This window comes from Trichoderma gamsii (genome assembly GCF_001481775.2).
Source record: "Trichoderma gamsii strain T6085 chromosome Unknown Scaffold_5.2, whole genome shotgun sequence".
Taxonomy (NCBI): Eukaryota; Fungi; Ascomycota; class Sordariomycetes; order Hypocreales; family Hypocreaceae; genus Trichoderma; species Trichoderma gamsii.
The window spans coordinates 1,067,698-1,087,307 of record NW_020171342.1 but is presented as its reverse complement, the minus strand read 5'-3'; the positions used below and the strand labels follow the sequence as shown (position 1 = coordinate 1,087,307).

Below are 19,610 nucleotides of genomic sequence, written 5' to 3'. Positions count from 1 at the left end.
TGCAGATACAGGCCATGTTCCGCTTCTCCTAGATGCTCCGCACCACCTCATATTCAACTATTTTAATGTATAGCTCAAATGTCTAAATATCCATGAAGGGCTGCGGCAACAGATCTCAAGTAATAGTATGCCTTTGATTACAAGTACTACAACAAGCAATATGCTGTACGGATAGTGGCAAACAGAGTGAGCCATGGCGCTATTGTACCTCTGCTGTATACCTGCTAAGTAAGGTACATAGCTCAAGTCAAGTAACCAAGTTATTGTGCTTTATCACAAAATAAGTAAATTGTACTTTCCTCTTTCATTGATTCTCTTGAAAGGTAATTCAATAGAATCCGCCGGCGTCCTCAGCTCATACGTAACTCGCCTCAGCCACTGAGATCGCCGGACCCCGCGGATGTGCGATAACTCCGCAGGTACCTTGCCTCACATTGAGTGTGTTAAGGTACAGGAGAGAGCTTCTGCCTGTACGGGGCAGCAGTATGAGCGATACTTTCAACTCATCAATCTCTGTCAAGGCAGCGGCTCGCTTCAACGGATTGCGCCCGACAAAGTTGATCTAGAATTAATTAGAACTCAAGAAAAGCAATTCTATATTCTTCTTAGTAAACGCTTCTTTCTCAATTAAGCTGGTGAAACTGCTGCGGAATTAGCCATATGCCACTAACATGCTCCATACAGGCCCTAATATCGGTACCTGGTAAAGGATGCTATAGGGAACGACATGCTCACCTTCTCTTTGCACTTCCTTCATGAAAAAGGGCAGATTGAATCAAAGAAAGGGCGGTGGGTAAATCAAAACACCAAAACATCACAATTCGTCCTGAATAAAAGGACCGCTACCACATTGTATGTTTCAGCCACCACCAGCATATGTTTTGTTATCGGCATTAGCTTAAAAGCCAATATCCCAGCCAAGATCCAACGATGCAGAACCTCGCGCCGTCCGCGGCCGCCGATGATCCATCCGCTCGCAGAGCTGTAAGTCCATGCCAATGATTATTATGCCATCTCCGGGCTGCAGATGCCCTGCATCGCCTGTAATGCTACGATAGGTGCCCTGAGAGGGTGTTGAAGGAGCTTACAGTGGGATCTTGGTTGGATTCAACATGACTTTGTTGCTGATGACTGCGCCTCAGTGCGACCAATGCCGTCTTAAAAAGGTGAGTTGCAAGTTTGATGAAGACGCTGCCACGATATACGGCGTATCGTTCCTCTTACCTGGGAACCAAGCTGATGACTTTGCTTCTAAATTGGAACAATAGATTCGCTGTGATAAAGAGTGGCCTTGTTCCAACTGCAGAACAGCGAAGCGTACCTGCACTTCTACTGGTGCTGGGCAACGACCAAAGGAGCCACGACAACGTGTTCTAATATCATCACAATAGTACGTCTATCCCATCTATCATACATGCTTGGAACCTTTCTCTCATATTGATATCAACTGCTATCTTCCTTCTTGTTCTGTCATATCACTGCTGCTAACCAGTTTGTTCTCTGCTCCTCAGCGAGAGAAAGATTGACCAGATCGAAACCCGCCTAGGTAACATCGAAGCTCTCCTCAAGAACATTTCAAGTTCTACAGCCACAGATGCCTCCAAGTTTATACACACGCCAGCAACGACAACAACAGACTTCAATAACATCCAAACCACCTCATCCAACGCCGACTATGATAGCGCCAGTGAAGAATCAGCCCTCGGCGGCGACTCGGGGCTCACCGTGCACACCACCTTTGCGAGCGAGTTCCTTGAGCGTGCTGTCAAGAGAGCACCTCTACGAGCTCTGAACCCTAAGATGGAGACTGCTCTTACCAATCTCAGCCAGCTCGTCGAGATGCAAAAGAAGCGTTCTATAAGCCATGGGCCTCGCTTCCCGTTGCAGCAGCCCGTTCCTCCGGGGGGAGTGAGCAAGCTGGCGATGCCACCGCAAGGAACTGTGGCTGCTCTTCTGAGACATGTCAAAAGTAAGTCTATAGTTACCAACAAGTGAAAAGAAAGAAAGGAAGGAAAGCTCGCAAATATCTAACTCGACAACACAACCACCAGCCGCCCCTCCTACCTTTTTCACCATCCTCTGCACTCTAGTCGGCATAAAGGACTTTTCAGAGCTCTGCAGCGCCGTCTATTTCCCTACCGAGGACTATCCAGACGCTACCTTTGCCGTGGTCAATGCCATGCTGTATAACCTCTTTGTAGAGCAACACTCGCTGGCAAAAGAGGAAGCGGTGCGAGAAGAGTATAGCAAATACGTCATCATCTGCAAGACGAATCTGGAGACGACGCTGGCCAACTTTCCGCTTTTCCTGTCGCCAAAGATTGAGAATGTGCAGGCATTGCTGCTTGGGGTGAGTTTTATGCTTTCTATGCTTGAGTCATCTCTCCCGTGTAAAGAGCGTCATGAGTTTTCGATACTAAAAACAAATTACATATAGTGCCTCTATGCTATCGACGTCTCCAGACCCTCTGTAGCCTGGCATCTCATCACAATGGCAGCCTGGCTCTGCCAAGCAGGCGGTTACCATCGAACAGAATCGCTCAGAAACGACCCTCCGCTTGTTGCGCGGCAAAAGAAGATTGTCTTCTGGCACGTCTATACCTTGGACAAGGGCTTGGGCCTAAGACTTGGACGAGCGTCGGTGATTGCAGAATGTGACATTGATATTCCACGCGAGTTTGAAGTGAACGGCTTTGATCATCTAACCTCAACGACGTTTCCGACCTTGTGGGTCAAGATAAGTAGCTTACAGAGCCGGATTTACGAACAGCTGTAAAAGCCCCCTCCTCTTCTTTTTTCCCTTGATTCCTGAGTTTCTATCCTATGCCACAAGTGCTAATGGAGCTCGTACAGATATAGCCCGGTCGCCCTAGCAAGTCCTCAGGCTGATCTGATCCAACGAGCCCAAGCTCTGGCTGCCGAAAGCAGCAAGCTGGAGATTGAAACAGATGAGACGCGCGAAAAAGTCTATACGCTGCTGAAATCGATAGGAACTTCGGAAGTTGTAGATGTCTTTATCAAAGGCGACGAAGTCCAGTTCTATGTCACCAAGACGCTCATCTATCGAGTTATTCCGGCACCAGAAGGCTCCATTACTCGATTTTGCGACGAGTGTCTGGATGCGGCACGCCATGCCATGAAGACACACCAAGAATGCGTTGTGTTCATGGATATCAGCACCTATATGCGATCCATGTATATCCACTGGTAAGGATATCTTTCTCCACGGAACTAATGCCCTTGGAGCCCCAAGGGTACACAAAGTCCTTTGTTGCTATATGCTGAGATTATATCGTGATATTCATAGGAACCTCTTACTAACACCCTTTGCCCCATTTTTCGTTTTATTCTGCTATGTTATTGAAACATCTTCGCTTGCAGATCTTAAAGTTCTCCAAGACTTTGTCAACTCGCTCGAAGGGGCAAAAGGGCTCTCAGAGCCCATTGACAAGCTCTACCTGCTTTGCAAAGTCATGTTTGATATCGCCAAGCTGTACGTGGAAGCCAAGACTCAGCAGCAGCAAGACGAAAACTCCATCTCCATCGGGGACGAATTCGAGATGTACCTGAGCCAACTGGGTTTCATCCCTAACGAGGATCAGGTCATGGCCAATGCCAGTACCAACGATGCTGGCGTGCCGACTCAAGGCAGTGGCCAGGTATCACAGCTGGCTGATTGGTTTTTCGGTAGCCGCAACATGATTGGCCTGTTGGAAGAGGATCTCTCTCAGATAGACTCCCATAGGTGGATGCAGCCTGATGATGAGATGTAGGGGATGTGGGCTGATGTGAGATTTAAAGAAACGAAAATTCCAGGTATCATCGTTTTTGTAGTATTCTCATACCCATTAATAGAAAATGGCATCCGATTTGATGCTGACGGACTTAATCAGTGGGAAATCTTGGATCGTACAGCTCGTATCCCTCGTCTTCTGTATCGCTCTCCACCAGAGAGCTTTTATACGCCAGTGGCAGGGTTGAAGCCGTCTCTCCTGTCTCCATCAGCCCTCCAGACCGTTGGTCTGCCAGTGTATGGGTTGTATCTGTTTGTTGCGCATTGGCTGAAGCTGCTGGCTCTGCGGGCGCAAAAGCGCTCTTGAAGCCCGTCTTCTTGAAGCCGCCCTTTTTGAAACCGCCACCGCCTCCACCGCCGGCATTCCCAGCGCTTGAAGAGGGCGCATCTTGGTCAAGCTTGATGCTGACTATGCCGTCTGCCTTGGCCTCGGCCTTTCTCGCCTTGGCGCCGGCGTTGGGGTCGCGCACCATGGCCTTCATGTCCTTGAGGCGCTGCTTGTGGCTGTGGTCGTAGCTGCTGAGATGGGCTTCATAGTCGTTCATGCGGGAGTAGCCCTTGGAACAGAGGCTGCAGTAGAAGGACTTCTGGGCCTCTTTGGCAGAGGTGGTCTGCGCTGGAGGGAGGGTTTGGTGTCTCTGGAGAGAAAGACGCGTTAGTTTTGGCGATGCCGCACTGACATTGACGAGACTGGGAGAAAACAATTGCACGTACAGGAGGCATTTTGACTGCTGCTCGATATTTGGAGTCAAAGGGAGATTGTATAAGAGGTAAAGAACGTCGCTTGTCGGTTGGGCGAGGCGCAGCTTTTGCGGATGCGCTGCCTTGAAGCTGGCGATTCGCAACGTTTTGGTGATGACGATGACAATCGCGATAACGATTGAAGAGCAAAAGGCGTAGCTGTCGGAAGTTCGGAGCCCGGAGCTCCGTGGAAGCTATGGTGGGGGAGCCGTTTCTGTGCCTGGAAGGACGTGCCGTCAGTACCCTGTACTTGGCGGACACTGGCCGGATCCTTGCCCAAGAGTGCGGGGTTCCGGCAAGGTAAAAGGGCGAGGGCCGCTGTCTTGACGGCGCACGTTAGCGGTCAGCTTCAGCGGGAGAGCTCCCTTGCAGCGCTACGGCCGAGCTATAAGCACTGCTAGAGGCAGAAGAGTTAGGATTACGCGCCTCAGCTTTGGGCTTGGAGTGGCTTTGATGGATTGATAATATGGCTGGATTTAGCAAATTAGACAGCTCATTTCGCTATGGGCGGTGGCATGCAAGGGAGAAGAAGACGGTAATAGGATATAGCGTCAAGTGGGTGTGGCTTGCATGGAAAGACTCCATTGACTCGCATGTGCGAGACGTAAGTTGTGTAAATACGTGTTCGTACATGCTTTAGTAGCTGCTTCATGTTGCTGGACGCCTTAAGGTGCTACACCGAGTAATTGAGGCTATGCTGGATTGAATAAGATGCTAGAACTAATAGAGTAGGATATTCTGATGTGGACGGACTGAGGTGATTTGAGTAAAGATGCTGGAGACGGCGGTCAACTACTAGTAACAACTCAAGTAGGGAGATGTTGTTGCCAAAGACAGTACGAGTCGCCCAATTGAGAAATATTAAACTTGATTGAAGATGCTATTTGTAATATAATCTTGAAAAAAGGCAAGAAAAACCTAAGAGCTCTATTGTGAAGGTTCACAATCATCTCTATTCCGCTTTGCTCTGTCTCATAATCCAGTGTTCAATGTGGTTGCAGTTTGATTTTCTCTTTAGGTCAAGTTGGCGGACAGCTCCAACCTGCCCATTTCCCCAATAGGCATAGACTCACCCCTCCATGATACTATTGCAGTCCTCGCTATTGGTCCCCCCAGCCTTTTGCCATTGGTACCTTGATTTTTTTTTTTTTCCCAACATAAGGTGGTAATGGCCTGTTGCTCGGACTGAGCACATATGCAAGTCTTACTCGGACATTTTCGTCTTTAATTCGGAATCTTTCCACAGACTTAAATCGAAAGAGGGAATTTCAAAAGGACCAGGCAAGGAGGAAAAACACGCAAGAAGCCTCAAAACCACCTGCCAATCGCCATGGAGAGCGATTGGGACGCTGAGAGCCTGCGCTCCCGGCGAGATCGGAGGGACTCGAACTCGACTTTTATTTCGCTGCTCCAGCTTGATCCTGCGCCCATGGACTCTGACGGAGATACGCCGACTGAAAAGCAGAATCCAATGGAATACCTGGCTTCGGATGGCGCCTCTGTTGACCGAAGTGTGGGCAGCATCAAGTCTGGCTCGACCATGGCCCCGGGGCTGAGTGGCAGCGGCCACGGCGCCATCTACTACCGTTCGTTTTGCCCTGGATGACCCCTGATTGGCTTCCTTTGCGTTCCGCTTTCACTTTGCTTTTTGCACCTTCTATTGGCTTCACTCGGCTTGGTTTCATGCATTGTACATTGTATCCTTGGTTTGGGTGGTGGCGTATGGGTGTGTATGTTGTATCCTGTGTGTTCTTATGCTAACCTGCCTCTGATGATGCATTGTCAATAGTCACCCGGATGCAAAAGTACTCCAGCTATGCTGTGTCCATGTTCACCACCTTGCACCTGGCCAATGTATCTCTCCTTCCGGCGATTACACGAAGCGTGGCCGGCTCGGAAACCTACCTACTCATGGGCCGGGAGCTCTACCAGACATCTATTACGGAGCCGTTGCTGGTTGGCTTGCCGGTGCTGATGCATATTGGCTCGGGAATTGCTCTACGCCTGCTGAGGAGATCGGAAAACATACGAAGATATGGAGGATCGACACCGGGCATGTTCTCGCTGATAAGCTCACGAACCGACAGTACAACGTCTTCCTCTCGCTCTTCGGTTCGACTCTGGCCGCAGGTGAGCTGGATCTCTTGGTCTGGCTACGTCTACACGGCTTTCTATGGTGCCCATGTCTTTATGAACAGAATCCTGCCCCTGGTCATGGAGGGAGATAGCTCCAATATCGGACTGGCCTATGTCTCCCACGGCTTCGCCAGGCACCCTCTGATTGCAGCCACTGCCTACCGGGGTCTGATTGGTATCGGATGCGGCCATATGGTTTGGGGCCTGGCCAAGTGGTTCGGAATTGCACCCTCGACAAGTGGCTGGTGGGGGAGCCAAGCAGTTGCGGTTGATAAAAAGACCAAACGCCAGCGCAGGCGGCGTTGGCTGGCGATTCAGGCTGCAGTGGTGGCCGCCGCTGCACTGTGGGCGGTGGGAGGGCTGGGCGTTGTTGCGCGAGCTGGAGCGTCCGAAGGATGGGTTGGAAAGTTGTACGACGATCTGTTTGCCAAAGTCCATCTCTGAGGATCGGGGCCATGGTATTGGACGGTGGAAGCAGCACCGGCCAGGGGTTGACAGCTACGCCAAGCAATGACGACAATGACGACGAATGAATACACACGACTTTTATACGAGCATCACGTACGTACAAGCACCGCGCTGAGCATGGGCATGGGAGGGCATTTCGAGGAGGGTTATGAGTCGGAGTCGTGAATACGGCTTAGCACGGCAATATGCGGATGATCTGCGCTAGGGGAACGGGCAAGGCCCATCCGAAGCACCGGGAGGATACTACTCCAAGCAGATGATTTGTCCATCTACTATTTATTTATATATTTCATTTCGGGACGAATTCGAACGTGTGGATGGGGAGCGCGAGAAGAGGCGGAGACGAGGGTGGCAAATTGGAGAAGCCGGCGAGAGTATCCTAAAGCGAATGAGAGGGAGAGAGGGAGGCGATTGGGAGAGATTTCCAAAACAACATGGTGGCCATCATGGGGCGGAATCTCACCGGAAAGGAAAAGAAAGAAAAAGAAAAGAGAAGAGGCTAAAACCAGAGCTGAACTCGACGGCCAGCCAGAAAACTCCGAGAGCTGAGCTGCATAAACAAGGGGAGGGGCTGTTGAGTTGTTCTGCTCTGCCCAGACTGCCAGGAGGCGGTATGGCATGCTGGTCGCTGTTTTATGTCTTTCTTTTCTTTTTTTTGTCCTGCTACTACTACTGCTACTAGCATGCATGTAATTTGCACCTTGAATCACTGCTCGGACTGCCTCTATGGCCGTCTATTGGCTCTGGCCTCCGCGGCTGATACAAGCGTACCTGCAGGTGTCTCCTTTTAGAAGCGACTCTGAGCAGGGAGGGGCAAAGCCGGCGCAGAGCCTGCCGTTGGACTAGAAAAATAGACAAGTCTTGGATTTCTCAGCTGCTAAAACTATCATCTTTTTCGACGAATGTGAAATAGGAGATGATTCCTTGATCGAGGAGACGACGATTAGACGATAAGAAACGGCCTCGTGATGGCCTCTTTTGGTGTTTTGGACGGAGAGTGATCAAGGACCTATAAACGGCAAATACACACTACTGCAGTGCCATTACTCAGTGGCTTCGTGTACCTGCTTGCAGAGAACGCCATATCAGATGTACCTGGGGCTGGGGGTTCGGTGCCATCAAATTGAGGTGCGTGTAGCATTTTGCAGTGGGATTTGGATAGCGGCTGCATTAGCGATTGGCCGGCGTGTGGGATGGATGCCGGGCAAGAGACTGGACATGGAGTTTCTGAGGGAGGTGAGGGGCCATGTAAGAGGAGAAAATAATAGCTCGAGCAAAGGGGAGAAAAAAAAAAAGAAACGAAAAAATGCCATAAAAATATTGCATTAAAAATCAAATAAATAAATAATTGTGATAAATTGCCCCAACCAGCTTCGGACGCAATGCCGCAAACCCCGACAAATCAAGAGCCTCGAAAAGCTACTCAACTGTAGCACTCAAACGAGCCTCTCTGCGGGAAGGGCCGCCCTTCTATATAAGAGCCCGGCGAGACCCGAGTTCAGTTTCCAGCGCCCTTGATTCAGAGCTTGGGAACCTCGACCAGCAGCAGCCTCTCTAGCGATTGATTTTCTTAGCACACCTGAGCCCGTATTATAGTGACATACCCGTTTTAGTGGCCGTGCTCAACTGTATTTTTGCGATTTGCATCCAGTCATTTTAGCGGTTCTATTTTCCCTTTCGGTGCCTGAGACAAAAGTGGCTTATCTGGAACCCCAGAATTTCAATCCCTTCCAAAAACACCAAATTCCCACGTTGCGTGTCACCGAAGAGCAAGTCCTTTTCCAATTTCTCTTCTCTCTTTTTTTTTTTTTTGGACCCTGGTGTCTGTCTTTTTGTCTCTGCCTCCCTTGAGAGAAGAGAAAGCCGTCAGGTCGTTTTTCTCTCCTCTCCCCCTTCCTTTTCTCTTTTCTCTTTTCCCGCTCTGCTTCGTCAGATTTCATTATCTTTCTTCTTCTCATTATTAAACGCCACTTTTGCTGTCCCTCACATACGGTTTTCATCACACCTTGCTCCACCGCAGTCCCTACGAGGCTCGCTTGTGAGCTTTTTTTTGTGGCTGTTGTCCGAAGGGCGAGCCAAGAGCAGCAGCAGGCCAAGGACCGGGATAACTACGACGTTGGGAGGCATATATGGTGTCTTTCTCTTATTCACACTTGCTTGCAGAGAGGCCTGTCTGTAGCGCATAGAGACTACGCCGTGCTTGTTGTCCCCTCATCCGCATTACAAACACATAACAGCACATACTCATATATACATACACAAACACATCCTCTGTATATACTCACGTACGTGCTCTCTCTCTCTCTTCTCCCCTGTTTCTCTCTTCTCCATCTCGTATCCTCACCTTCTTACCGGCTCTTCCACGCAGACTCACTTCCACCACACACGGCCATGTCTTCCCACAACATGAAGAGAAAAGCGTCGCACAGCGACCCCGGCAACGCTGATCCTCTCCATCCCGGCCGCGGCGATGCCTCGTCCAAGCGGCAGCGCCTCGCCAAGCCCGCGTACGACGTCACCCGAGGCGTGTCCGACGAGCTGCTGCTGCGCATCTTCTCCTACGCCGACGAGCAGACGCTGCTGCACCTGGCGGCCGTGTCGCGGCAGTTCTACAGAGTCTCGTCTGATCCGCAGCTGTGGCGCCAGCACTACTACCGCAGGTTCATCCTGCCGCGCGCCAACCGCATTCCGGGCCTGAAAGTCGCAAACCGCTCGTACGCCCGCGTCCCCAGCATACGCGAGGCTCCCGGCCAGGAACAGGAACAGCAACAAAGCCGAGGCCATGTCTCAGCCTCGGCGTCTGTGGGGGCCGAATCGGGACCGGGCACCAGCAGCATCGCCAACCGCAGCAGCACCGACGTATCGTTGTCTTTGGCTGAAGCTGAAGCAGCCGAGTTTGAAATCGACTCCATCAAGCCGCCCTTTAATCCGGTAGACCCGTCGGGCAAGACACGGGAGGCTTCAGATGTCGACTGGAAGCAGCAGTACAGGCTGCGGCACAACTGGGCCCGCGGCCTCTGCGAGGTGCGCCACGTCCAGGTCAGCCCTGTCAACTTCTCCTTGACGCCCATCGAGGAGCGGCGCACCCTGGTCAAGGTCGTGGACGGCCTGGCCGTGACGGTGGACATGCAGGCCGGACTGCGTGCCTGGGATTTGCGCACGCAAGAGTCTATTGCGCAGACAACCACCGAGACCGATGACGGCATCTGTCTGGTGCCCACGGCGCTGGCTCTCGATGGGGGGAGGCTTTCTGCCGATGTGTTGGACATTATGCTCGGCTTCAACGACGGCACCTTTGGCATCTGGCGCCTGATTGTCTCTGAGGGGAGGTTGTCTGTCTTGTATCGCCAGGACAAGAGCTATGTGGGCAGACTTGTGTCGGTGGCCTACTCGTATCCTTATGCCCTGACGGCTGCAGAGCTGGGCTTTATCTCGCTGTATTCATTTGAGCGGCCCAAAGCAGAGCCTGAGGCTGAGCTGGCTTCGGCTGCAGCTGACGCAGGTAGTTTCCCTGTGCTTGTTGAAGAGGCTACACAACATCATGACGGCATTGAAGATGGCGATGTAACCGAAGAAGAACAACCATCCATCTTCCAGGTGTACAGCGAGGTTGTCAAGAGCAGAACTCTCTCTCACCCCCAAGTTCTCTCATCGCTCAAGTCTGATTACTCGCGACAACCTCTCGTCCTGTCTCTCCGCAAGCTCAAGTCGTCGGCTGTTGCCTCCATCGCCTACTCCTTCGACACTGCTGGTGGCTGGGCCATCGGCATCCAGAACTTTGACATTCGGCCTTCGGGCAGCTCCAAGCCCGATGTCATCACCTCTCGCGTTGCCTACACCCTGCCCGCTGAGACTGGCCACTTTGTTACCTCTACCCAATACCGGCCAAAGTGCCCTACCTGCTCCAACTTTCCAGATTTGTTCCTGGATGACGACGAGGGCGGGCCGGCCAAGCTCTGCTACAGCCACCCGTATCTTCTGGCCACCATGCATGACAACACACTTGTGCTCTTTGTCGTCACTGCAACGGAAAAGTCGTTTGCCATTTCCAATGCCATGAAGCTCTATGGTCATACTTCGGGTATTGCAGACGCCGACATCACCCCAGCGGGCACGGCTGTTAGCGTCAGCGAGCGTGGCGATGAGATCCGAGTCTGGGATCTGGACGGACACCACGATAGCACGAGTGTTGAAGTTAGGCCTCGAGTGAATAGGGGCTCTGGCGATGCTGAAGACGCTGCCTCGACAGAACATGCCGAGCATAGGCGGAACTGGGTTGGGACTGATAACCAGAGGGTGACTGTTCTTCGGCAGACATCGGACGGGAGAGAGAGCTTGGTCACTTATGATTTCACTTGAATGTTGACATATTAAGGCAACGAAGCAAGATTCATGAAGCATCTGCAGCCTTGGATGGTTTGAACAAAAGGAGGGAAATTTTTTTGTTTTTATTTAGATACATGATTTGGATGCGATCGAGAGAGCGAAGGCATTTTGTTTTGGGAACGTTTGGCAGGTGAGCTCGTATTGGCTATTTACAGAGGGTATTGTCATTCTTTTGATAAATTTGGCGATGTTCTTATTTCTTTTGGTATCGAACACTGCATTCATTGCGTGATGGGAGGGATAATGCTACTATATTGGAGGAACTCATGATCTTTCTTCTTTTTCTTTCAATTATGAATTCTCACGTATAACTACGCATTTCTTAGTATATCGTCTCAATGTGTTCGCGAATTTGCTCTTCATCAGGCCTTTCCTTTTTTTGTACATGGGCCATCCCAAGCCAATAACGAACATGCCATTTTCCAATCTCATTTCCTACATGTTCATTTTTACGCACCTTCGCCACGCTCAGCGCACGGCCATCGGATGAAATCCGTTCGATGCAACAATAAGCATTCTAGATTCTGGCTTCGCTTACACCCGAATACAACAGAGAGAACCAGCCGGCTGTCGCTCGTTTTGCATCCCTGCTAGACGTGCCGCGGCGGCCCCGATGCGGCTCTATAGATTGACAAGCGGACAAGCTTGTGAAACATGACGACGTCTGCTGGAAAGAACTCCGCGGGGGGTTTGACTTCATGATACGAAACATTCATGTGAGAGGGAGGAGGGGCAAGAGCTGAATGACAGCGGGCTCGTATATATTGCTGCTATTGGCGGTGGCCAGCTTTGGATGGCAGGGGTATAAGCCTTTGGAGTACTATTTTGTGAGCATAAGAAATAGTTTTTGGTGTGGGATATTTGAGGGTGTGGTGGTAATGTATATGAGACCGGCAAAGATGGCGTAGGATTCCAGAATTCATTGCATGGCTTTCATCCGCAGGAAAATAGGACAAGCGAGCTGGTGTATGTCTTATTGAACAGACAATTGTTACGCCGATTCCGAACATATTGCCATTAATTCATCCGACTGGAGAGCAGGACTAAGGCATATCACGAACTTGGATGAATGCATGAATCTCATAAACAAATGCAATGCTTGTTTTATTCCCTTTTCTCTTCTGTTACGAATTGTTGAATCCCATTCATTTCTTAAAACCCGGCTCTGCGGCAATCTCATCTGCGTTTGCAGGTACCCTTTCCTCTGCACCAGGCCACTCCGGGTTTGCCTTCCCTCTCTTGCCCCTCTCCACGCCCTCTGGCAGGTCCCATCCGTGCTCTCTCACAGGATCGCTAGCATTGGCATTCGCAGCTATGGCGCCCAATCCTGTTCCCTCCTTCTTACGGGCGCGAGGGTGCATTCTTGTGCCGGTGTGTTTCTTTCCTGGTAGTTGTGAAGCCACCTCGCGACCTTCTTGACCCTGCAATGGACGGCCGTAGCCCGTATTCACGTCCTTTGATGTGGCGCCGGGGAAGTCTAGGGGGTCTGACCGGCCGGAAGGGTCCACTTCGGGATTGTTGGCCTGGCCGGGGATTTCTGAGTAGGGGTTTGGTAGGAAGGATGCTTCGGCTGGGGCGGTTCCGGGGGGATGAAGTTCAACATGAGATTCAGGGAAGCGGTCGTTGCCGACTTTGATGCCAGGTTGGTGCTGTAGTAGAATTGCCTGTCAGTAAGAGAATTTTGAGTATAACAAAATATAACTTACGCCTCCTTTCATCATGGGTTTAGATCCCGGCTTGCGAGCATGAAATTCGCCTTGGTAGTGCGCAGGATGTTCAGACATGATGAGTGTGTTTTCAGGTTGATTCGCTTTTTCCGTATAATAAAGAAATTGATGTGACTATGATTGTCAAGTGTTTAATCTTTGATGAGATTCTAAGATTGTTTTCATTGTTTGTTCAGGAGCATATATATTCTATTGGAGGCGAGTCGATGAGCTCATAGTTGTTGTGTCGTTGTCAGAGCATTACATCATGCGCTCTCCACCGAAATGGCGAGAGTAATGGAACAGATATGACAGGTTACTTCTAATCTCAAACATAAAGTATGATCTGCACGGTGATGATAAAATCGCTACCTCATGCTTTTGAAATGCAATAGAAAAAGAGTTCTGTTCTGTATGTGGAGGAGCCAATGAACTCAATCGTGGCGTCAGCCTCACTCACTGATATGGCGCTCAAGTGAACCACTAAGACATACCTTTCACCAATCAGATTGCACTCGCTAGCATAATTACAATTAAGTTTGTTAAACTACCTAGGTTGCTTCATAATACGTCACTAGACAGCTTGATATTCTTCATCTGCCCGTTGATTCCCTTTCCAATCGCCGCAAGTGGCGCCTCAATCGCCATCGGTCCCTCCTCCATGTATCCTCCCCAGATGCCCATCAAGATAGTCACTTCTTGGCGTTGAGTGCCCAGCGAGATGAATGTCTGAGGCCCGATTGCCTCGACTTTGACGTCGCTCCATCTGTTCAGAGGCAGCGTCAGATTGACTGGATATGCAATGTTGTCGGCGACGAGCATGAGGTTGGTTGACGTGCCGTTGCCGTTGAGTAAGCTGCTGTCTGGGCCTGAGAAGAGCGCTCCGCCATGGGATTTCGGAAGCACAGAAAACGAAAGCGTGTAGTTGCGTCCCTTGCTTGTTAGAGGGGTCTTGAGGTAGGCGCTGCGTCCGTTGAGTTGGAGAGCGCCGCCGCTCACATAGGCGCCGTTTTCGAGGCTGCCGTGATAGCCATTCCCGGAACTATCTCGGACAGAGGCGGTTAGAGTCGATACAATGTTGCTGCCAAAGGCGTAAGACAGAATCGTTGGGCCCTTGGAGGGAATCCGCTGGTCGAGGTTCTGATCCGGCACTGCAGGCTGGAGAGTGGCAAATAGACCAGCATAGTCCTCTTCTCGTAGTGAGCCGCCCCATTGCTTGTCAGCTAGAGCTGGCAAACCATTGCGAATCATGTAGTAAGCCTCGTGGTAAGTGCTGGCATTTGGACCCCAGTCATTCCACACAACAGCCAAATGTCCCAGCACGTTGGGGCTGTCTCGAGGAGGGTTGTTGGTTGCGTTGGCGGCGTCGAGAATGTTGGGCGCGAATGCACTGCCGTCGGGAGATCCGTGGAAGACGCGCTGGATGTCGAGCTCTTTAGGATATTGGTTGCCATCTGAATATTTGAGATCCAGGTAAAAGTAATCGTCGCTGTTAACAATGGTGTAGCCGTTGTCGATAAAGTCGAATAGTCCGTTATCCTGGCCAATCTGCCAGTGCTGAACCGTCACGTCCTTGTTGACGTTGACAGAGCCTGGAGCATGCAAAGGTGGGAAAGTGCCCCAGATACGAGTGCTTTTACCCGAGATGGACTGGATGTATTCGCTCATATCGTTGACAAAAGTGCTGTACTCGTTGATAAAGTTGCTGTCGTACTCGTCCGCACCAATGTGCACAATCTTGGAGTGGAAGTTGTTAATCGCAGCCTTCCAGTAAGACTTGACCGTTGGGAGCGTCTCCGGATGGCTCAGATTCAGCATACTAAAGTCAGACAGTGCAATTTCGGGCCTCCAATCTGTGGTTGCCATCGAGTGTCCTGGCGACTCAAACTCGGGCAAGATAGTTACGCCACGGCTTGCGCATTTTTGCTGCAAGTTATCGAATACAGAAGGGCTGTATGTTTCGTTTGTTGGACGTGCGAGACCGGCAACTGCTGGATCTGTGGAGGCGATACGGAAACCTGCGTAGAGCTCGAGAGCAAGTTCATGGCTACCGAGCTTGGCGGGATCCCAGACATGGTCGCTGAGATGAAGATGGAAAACATTTTGCTTGAAGAATGACAAATAAGAGCACAGCTCTCCGAGAAAATCTGCTGGGTAATAATGACGGCCAACGTCCAACTGAGCAAGCAAATGACAGCAAAATTGTTAGATCTTCCCAAGACAAGCTACTCTGTGGACTCTTTTTTTTTTTTTTGTGAGCTACTTACCATCATGCCCCTCTCGGACCATCCTGGAGAATCAACTCCCGTTCCAATCTTCAGCTTCTTATCGTTGATCAACGCCTGCTGCAGGACTGTTCGCGTTCCCCACCATGCTCCAAGAGGACTCGCGCCGCTGATGGTGATTCCCGAAGAAGTCACGGAGAGACGGTAACCTTCTGAAGTCTTGTTTCCCGCGGCATTGACGAATTGCGACTTGTCATTATCAAGTGTAAGGTAGATTGCATTTGAAATGGCCTTGATGCCCGGAAGCACCACTGTATTGACTCCGATGCCGGCAAGATCACCTTGGAAAGTCTCTGCAAACTCCCACAGCGAAGGAGGAATCAAGGTAAGGCCATCTTGGTCACGAGTAGAAGAATGCGAGAGGTCAACGATGATGGTGTGGAGATTTCTCAAATCAAATGTCTTGTCAGAGGTGATGTTGAATGGCACAGTCGGGATTCCAAGAAGTTGCGCGCGACCTATCTGTTCTGTTAGAACTAGACCAAACTCTAGATTGGGAATATTGATCTGGAATATTACCTAGGGAAACCAATCCCACGGCCACTAAGAGGAACCTCATTGCTGCGACAATGCTTCTCTTCACCCAGCATTGGCCTCTTCAAATAATGCTCTTCATGCCGAAAAAGGCCGTCATAATCCATAAATAGGAACGCCATGATGCTCTCAATCTGACCATCATCTTCACCGATCATCAATTAAACTGCGTAACGTTACAATTAACAACCCCATGGGGGTAAACGACCGGGTTGAAGCGGAGTTTTAGCCGGGATTGACGACAAATTAAGCGCGAAGAGTACCGTGATAGATAAGGGATCCAGTCTGCTTGTTGCTGTGTCAGTCAATTCCACCAATGATATCGGACATCTAGATTACTTATATATTCACCTTGATAGAAAGTTCGTCATCATGTTTTACGTTCCGAGGACAGAAAGAGTTGTCAAGTTATATATTCCATCCGTAGCAATATCCTCTTCGGGTTCCCTCTATTATGGCTGTAACAAAGAGGCGCGTCGAATTGCTCGGTCATACTGTTAACACAGCAAAAATTGACTACTGTTGACATAACACAAAAATTGAGACGAAGCGGCCCAAATCGCGAACTGGTGAAGTGGGGGTCACATATCCAGATCGGTCTCCGGATCGCCTATTGCTTCGGCAGGCTAGTACGAAGTTGACTTTGGGCTTGAAGCTATCGGCAGCCGCATAGCCGAGATGAGAGCTGTAGCTGAGAAGCTGCCAAAATGAGGCTGGTAAACGTTCCTTCGATGGACTTTTGTTTGATCTAAAGATGAAGAAAAGCTGGAAGAGGTTTTGGTGACTGCAGGACACCGCTATATCGGGGCACTGTGCTTTTGCGTTGACAGTCTTGAAGTCAGCTGTCAACTGGGGGCCTTGACTGCTCCTGCCATAGCTCATAAAGCATGAACTCAAACAGCCGCCTTTTTACTCTCTCTTTCCCATATGCCTCTCCATGGCCGTCTTCATGTTCATTTATCCCCATCACCACCTCTCGTCTTGTCAGTCCTTTTGGCTGCAAATGGGTAACTCTGTTCGTCACTGAAGACGCAATTCTTTCGCCGCCCCACAAGCTCATCCAACAACTCGAGCCGAAGAACGACGCAATAGGAAGAGGTTCTGTTAAATCAAGGGCAACATTTCCAATAGCCTGATGATGGACAAGCTTGTTTTTGACAGCATCTCGAGGCGCAAAAGTCGAGTAGCCTGAATACTTGCTTTGTCCTCGAACTTTGTCTAATGCTGTATCACCTTGGTATGTCTTCTCGAAGTGTTAATTGTTGCATTCTCTGACTATCAAGATAGAAACAGTTGTTCGAGATAGATGGTCCTGGCGATCCGACTACGTTACGAATAGAGGGCGCCGACATTCGACCGCATTCAGCTACACTCCGCTTTTCGAGATCCAAAGACAACAACAGAGCCTCGTAATGGGATACATCTTCTTCCGGAGCGCTAGACAAGAAGAGAGCTCTAGCTCTAGAGTGCAGCAATTTTGTGGATCGATTCTAACTTGGCAATCCATGGCATTTCTTCAGCCGCCACGGCTGAGGGCGCCCCCCTTTTCATCGATATCAAGACGCCTACCTAGATGTACTGAGTCCGAAAGAGCTGCTGTGCCACACATGAAGAAACTATTGTGCCACGCATGGAGAAACTGCTGCTCGCGTACAGTGTTATCTTGCAGCCAGAAAAGACGGTCATTGTGCAGAGACAGTGCCTATGGCTGGCGATCGATGGCTCGACTGCCAATTGGTTAAGCTCACGCTCTTTGTTACGCGCTTGATTTCGATATTCGGATTTTAGATCCAATTTCAGCCCAAATATGGCAGCCAACAATTCTGCACGCATCAAAATTTTGTCGAATTCCTGGGCACAATCCCACCTGTCATAACGAGAACAGCCTCACTTTGCAAGGAGTTGTATTTAGAGTACAGCGTGCAGGACAGATTAATCACAGCAACTATTTTTCTTCTCTTGAAGAAATGCTCTTTTCGATTAAAACTGGATAGTGGAGAAGCCTGGGCCGTTCAGAAGCCTTGACCCTGATATAACCTACAAAGAAGGCTGATCAAGATCCATAATGTCCAAAGAAGCCAAGACAAAATAGTCAACTCAAAAATGATCTATCACCAGCGGCTTAAACAGGAAGAAGAAACGAGCCTTTTCTTCCCGAATTGGACGAGTTAGCTTATTGGCTTATCTTCTAAGGTCATTTGCACTTATTATTGTGTACTGTACCACCAGCTCATCGATGCTCCACGGCTTGTCTTTAGCCTATCATTGCCGCCAATCGCTTGCCAAACGGGGACTAACACATGGATATCCAACAACACGCTCAAAAGTTTATGAGGCTCTCCCAACAAGTGATTTGCTTGAAAGCACCGAAGCTAAATCACATGGCGAATGGCACAGCCAGGATATTTTTCACTGCGCAAACACCAATCCAGACTTACAGAAAGGGATGGGATCTGGCTCGCATGGTTTTGGTCCCGTCAAGTATTTTTCGGATTCAAAGCCTCTCAGCCACCTCTGGCATATACGGATGCATACAAGCATGCTACCCAAGCCGAATACAGGCCTTGCACAGATAATTTCCCCCATATTTGACTTGCAGAAAATGACCTCTTTGACATGCAACTCTTCTTCGAGAATGTATTAGCGTGATCTTACACGCATGGCATCCAGGCAACGCGGTGGCGCCATCTGCTAAAGGGCAATACTAGGCTTATGAAGGAATTCTTACTGCTCGAATATGACGTTGAAGACTATACGAGGATATAGTAGACTATCTTCTTCAATGCCGCCTAAGATATTTTACCCAATATGCTTGACAGCAGGATCGGGACAAGTACAAACTTCAATGTTTCTTCCAGTCTTTGGTGGACAAGGGCTTTGCCATGGGTCAAGAACAGATATACCTTCTCTTGTATTCGCTGGCTATCTCCATTGAGTCACAATCCATAGGTTGGATGCCTAATATTGCGCAACTCGTTCTGATGCACCAGTACAACCGCTTTATTCAAGAATCGCATCATCTTTGGTTCCAAAACCAGGGTCTTTCTGCCCCACAACATAAACGATACCACGAAGCAATTTACAGAATAATACCCGTAGGATGAACTCATGTCAAAATAGGTACCAAAAATTCCGTGATTTGTACAAGCAGACAAAGCTAAGCCCTATGCCTGGTCAAGGTTAGCTTTCTACGTCCCCATTTAGAAGGTCGCTGAGTGCTGACTGGAGACGCCGGAATACACGCAGATACTATACAAAGATGTTGGCACAGGTATCGGATCCAATCCGACCTTCCTTTTTAAATGGTGATGGGCTTACTGGAGGCCTATTTGCACTTGTCATGTCACACCACGGATTGGCTGTACCTGAATGTGCAAGACCGGCGATGGTATATTACCACGACCTACTATTTAGTGCTATCCATGTACGATAATACGGTAGCATTCGGAAGTGCAGGCACTCTTTGGCCAACTGCTGGGAAACCAAGACTCCACAAACCTATCGTAAACGGCAGCTCACCATGTCAACTATATGGACGTTCATTGAGAATGAGGACGCAAA

At 49.8% G+C, this 19,610-nt stretch overlaps 7 protein-coding genes across 7 annotated transcripts; 4 read left to right on the top strand and 3 right to left on the bottom strand.

Moving 5' to 3' along the window:
• Positions 1-930: 930 nt before the first annotated feature.
• TGAM01_v202239 (hypothetical protein) lies at positions 931-3,773 on the top strand (the record flags this gene model as incomplete). The annotated part of the gene is made up of 8 exons (XM_024548955.1): positions 931-984; positions 1,143-1,166; positions 1,269-1,390; positions 1,512-1,969; positions 2,052-2,350; positions 2,438-2,727; positions 2,860-3,207; positions 3,308-3,773. 8 exons carry the CDS (start codon positions 931-933, stop codon positions 3,771-3,773), a joined length of 2,061 nt encoding a protein of 686 aa, XP_024406358.1.
• A 112-nt stretch (positions 3,774-3,885) lies between these two features.
• Positions 3,886-4,516, bottom strand: TGAM01_v202238 (hypothetical protein; the record flags this gene model as incomplete). Its single annotated transcript, XM_024548954.1, has 2 exons — positions 3,886-4,431; positions 4,508-4,516. 2 exons carry the CDS (start codon positions 4,514-4,516, stop codon positions 3,886-3,888), a joined length of 555 nt encoding a protein of 184 aa, XP_024406357.1.
• Positions 4,517-5,864: 1,348 nt separating this feature from the next.
• Positions 5,865-7,114, top strand: TGAM01_v202237 (hypothetical protein; the record flags this gene model as incomplete). The annotated part of the gene is made up of 2 exons (XM_018807173.1): positions 5,865-6,120; positions 6,324-7,114. 2 exons carry the CDS (start codon positions 5,865-5,867, stop codon positions 7,112-7,114), a joined length of 1,047 nt encoding a protein of 348 aa, XP_018659681.1.
• Positions 7,115-9,529: 2,415 nt separating this feature from the next.
• On the top strand, positions 9,530-11,497 carry TGAM01_v202236 (hypothetical protein; the record flags this gene model as incomplete). The annotated part of the gene is made up of 1 exon (XM_018807174.2): positions 9,530-11,497. The coding sequence occupies one exon, from the start codon at positions 9,530-9,532 to the stop codon at positions 11,495-11,497; it is 1,968 nt and encodes a 655-aa protein (XP_018659682.2).
• Positions 11,498-12,669: 1,172 nt separating this feature from the next.
• On the bottom strand, positions 12,670-13,308 carry TGAM01_v202235 (hypothetical protein; the record flags this gene model as incomplete). Its single annotated transcript, XM_018807175.1, has 2 exons — positions 12,670-13,173; positions 13,231-13,308. The coding sequence occupies 2 exons, from the start codon at positions 13,306-13,308 to the stop codon at positions 12,670-12,672; spliced, it is 582 nt and encodes a 193-aa protein (XP_018659683.1).
• Positions 13,309-13,791: 483 nt separating this feature from the next.
• On the bottom strand, positions 13,792-16,074 carry TGAM01_v202234 (hypothetical protein; the record flags this gene model as incomplete). Its single annotated transcript, XM_024548953.1, has 4 exons — positions 13,792-14,787; positions 15,013-15,408; positions 15,498-15,973; positions 16,035-16,074. The coding sequence occupies 4 exons, from the start codon at positions 16,072-16,074 to the stop codon at positions 13,792-13,794; spliced, it is 1,908 nt and encodes a 635-aa protein (XP_024406356.1).
• A 3,234-nt stretch (positions 16,075-19,308) lies between these two features.
• TGAM01_v202233 (hypothetical protein) lies at positions 19,309-19,482 on the top strand (the record flags this gene model as incomplete). Its single annotated transcript, XM_024548952.1, has 1 exon — positions 19,309-19,482. One exon carries the CDS (start codon positions 19,309-19,311, stop codon positions 19,480-19,482), a length of 174 nt encoding a protein of 57 aa, XP_024406355.1.
• Between the last annotated feature and the right edge of the window lie 128 nt (positions 19,483-19,610).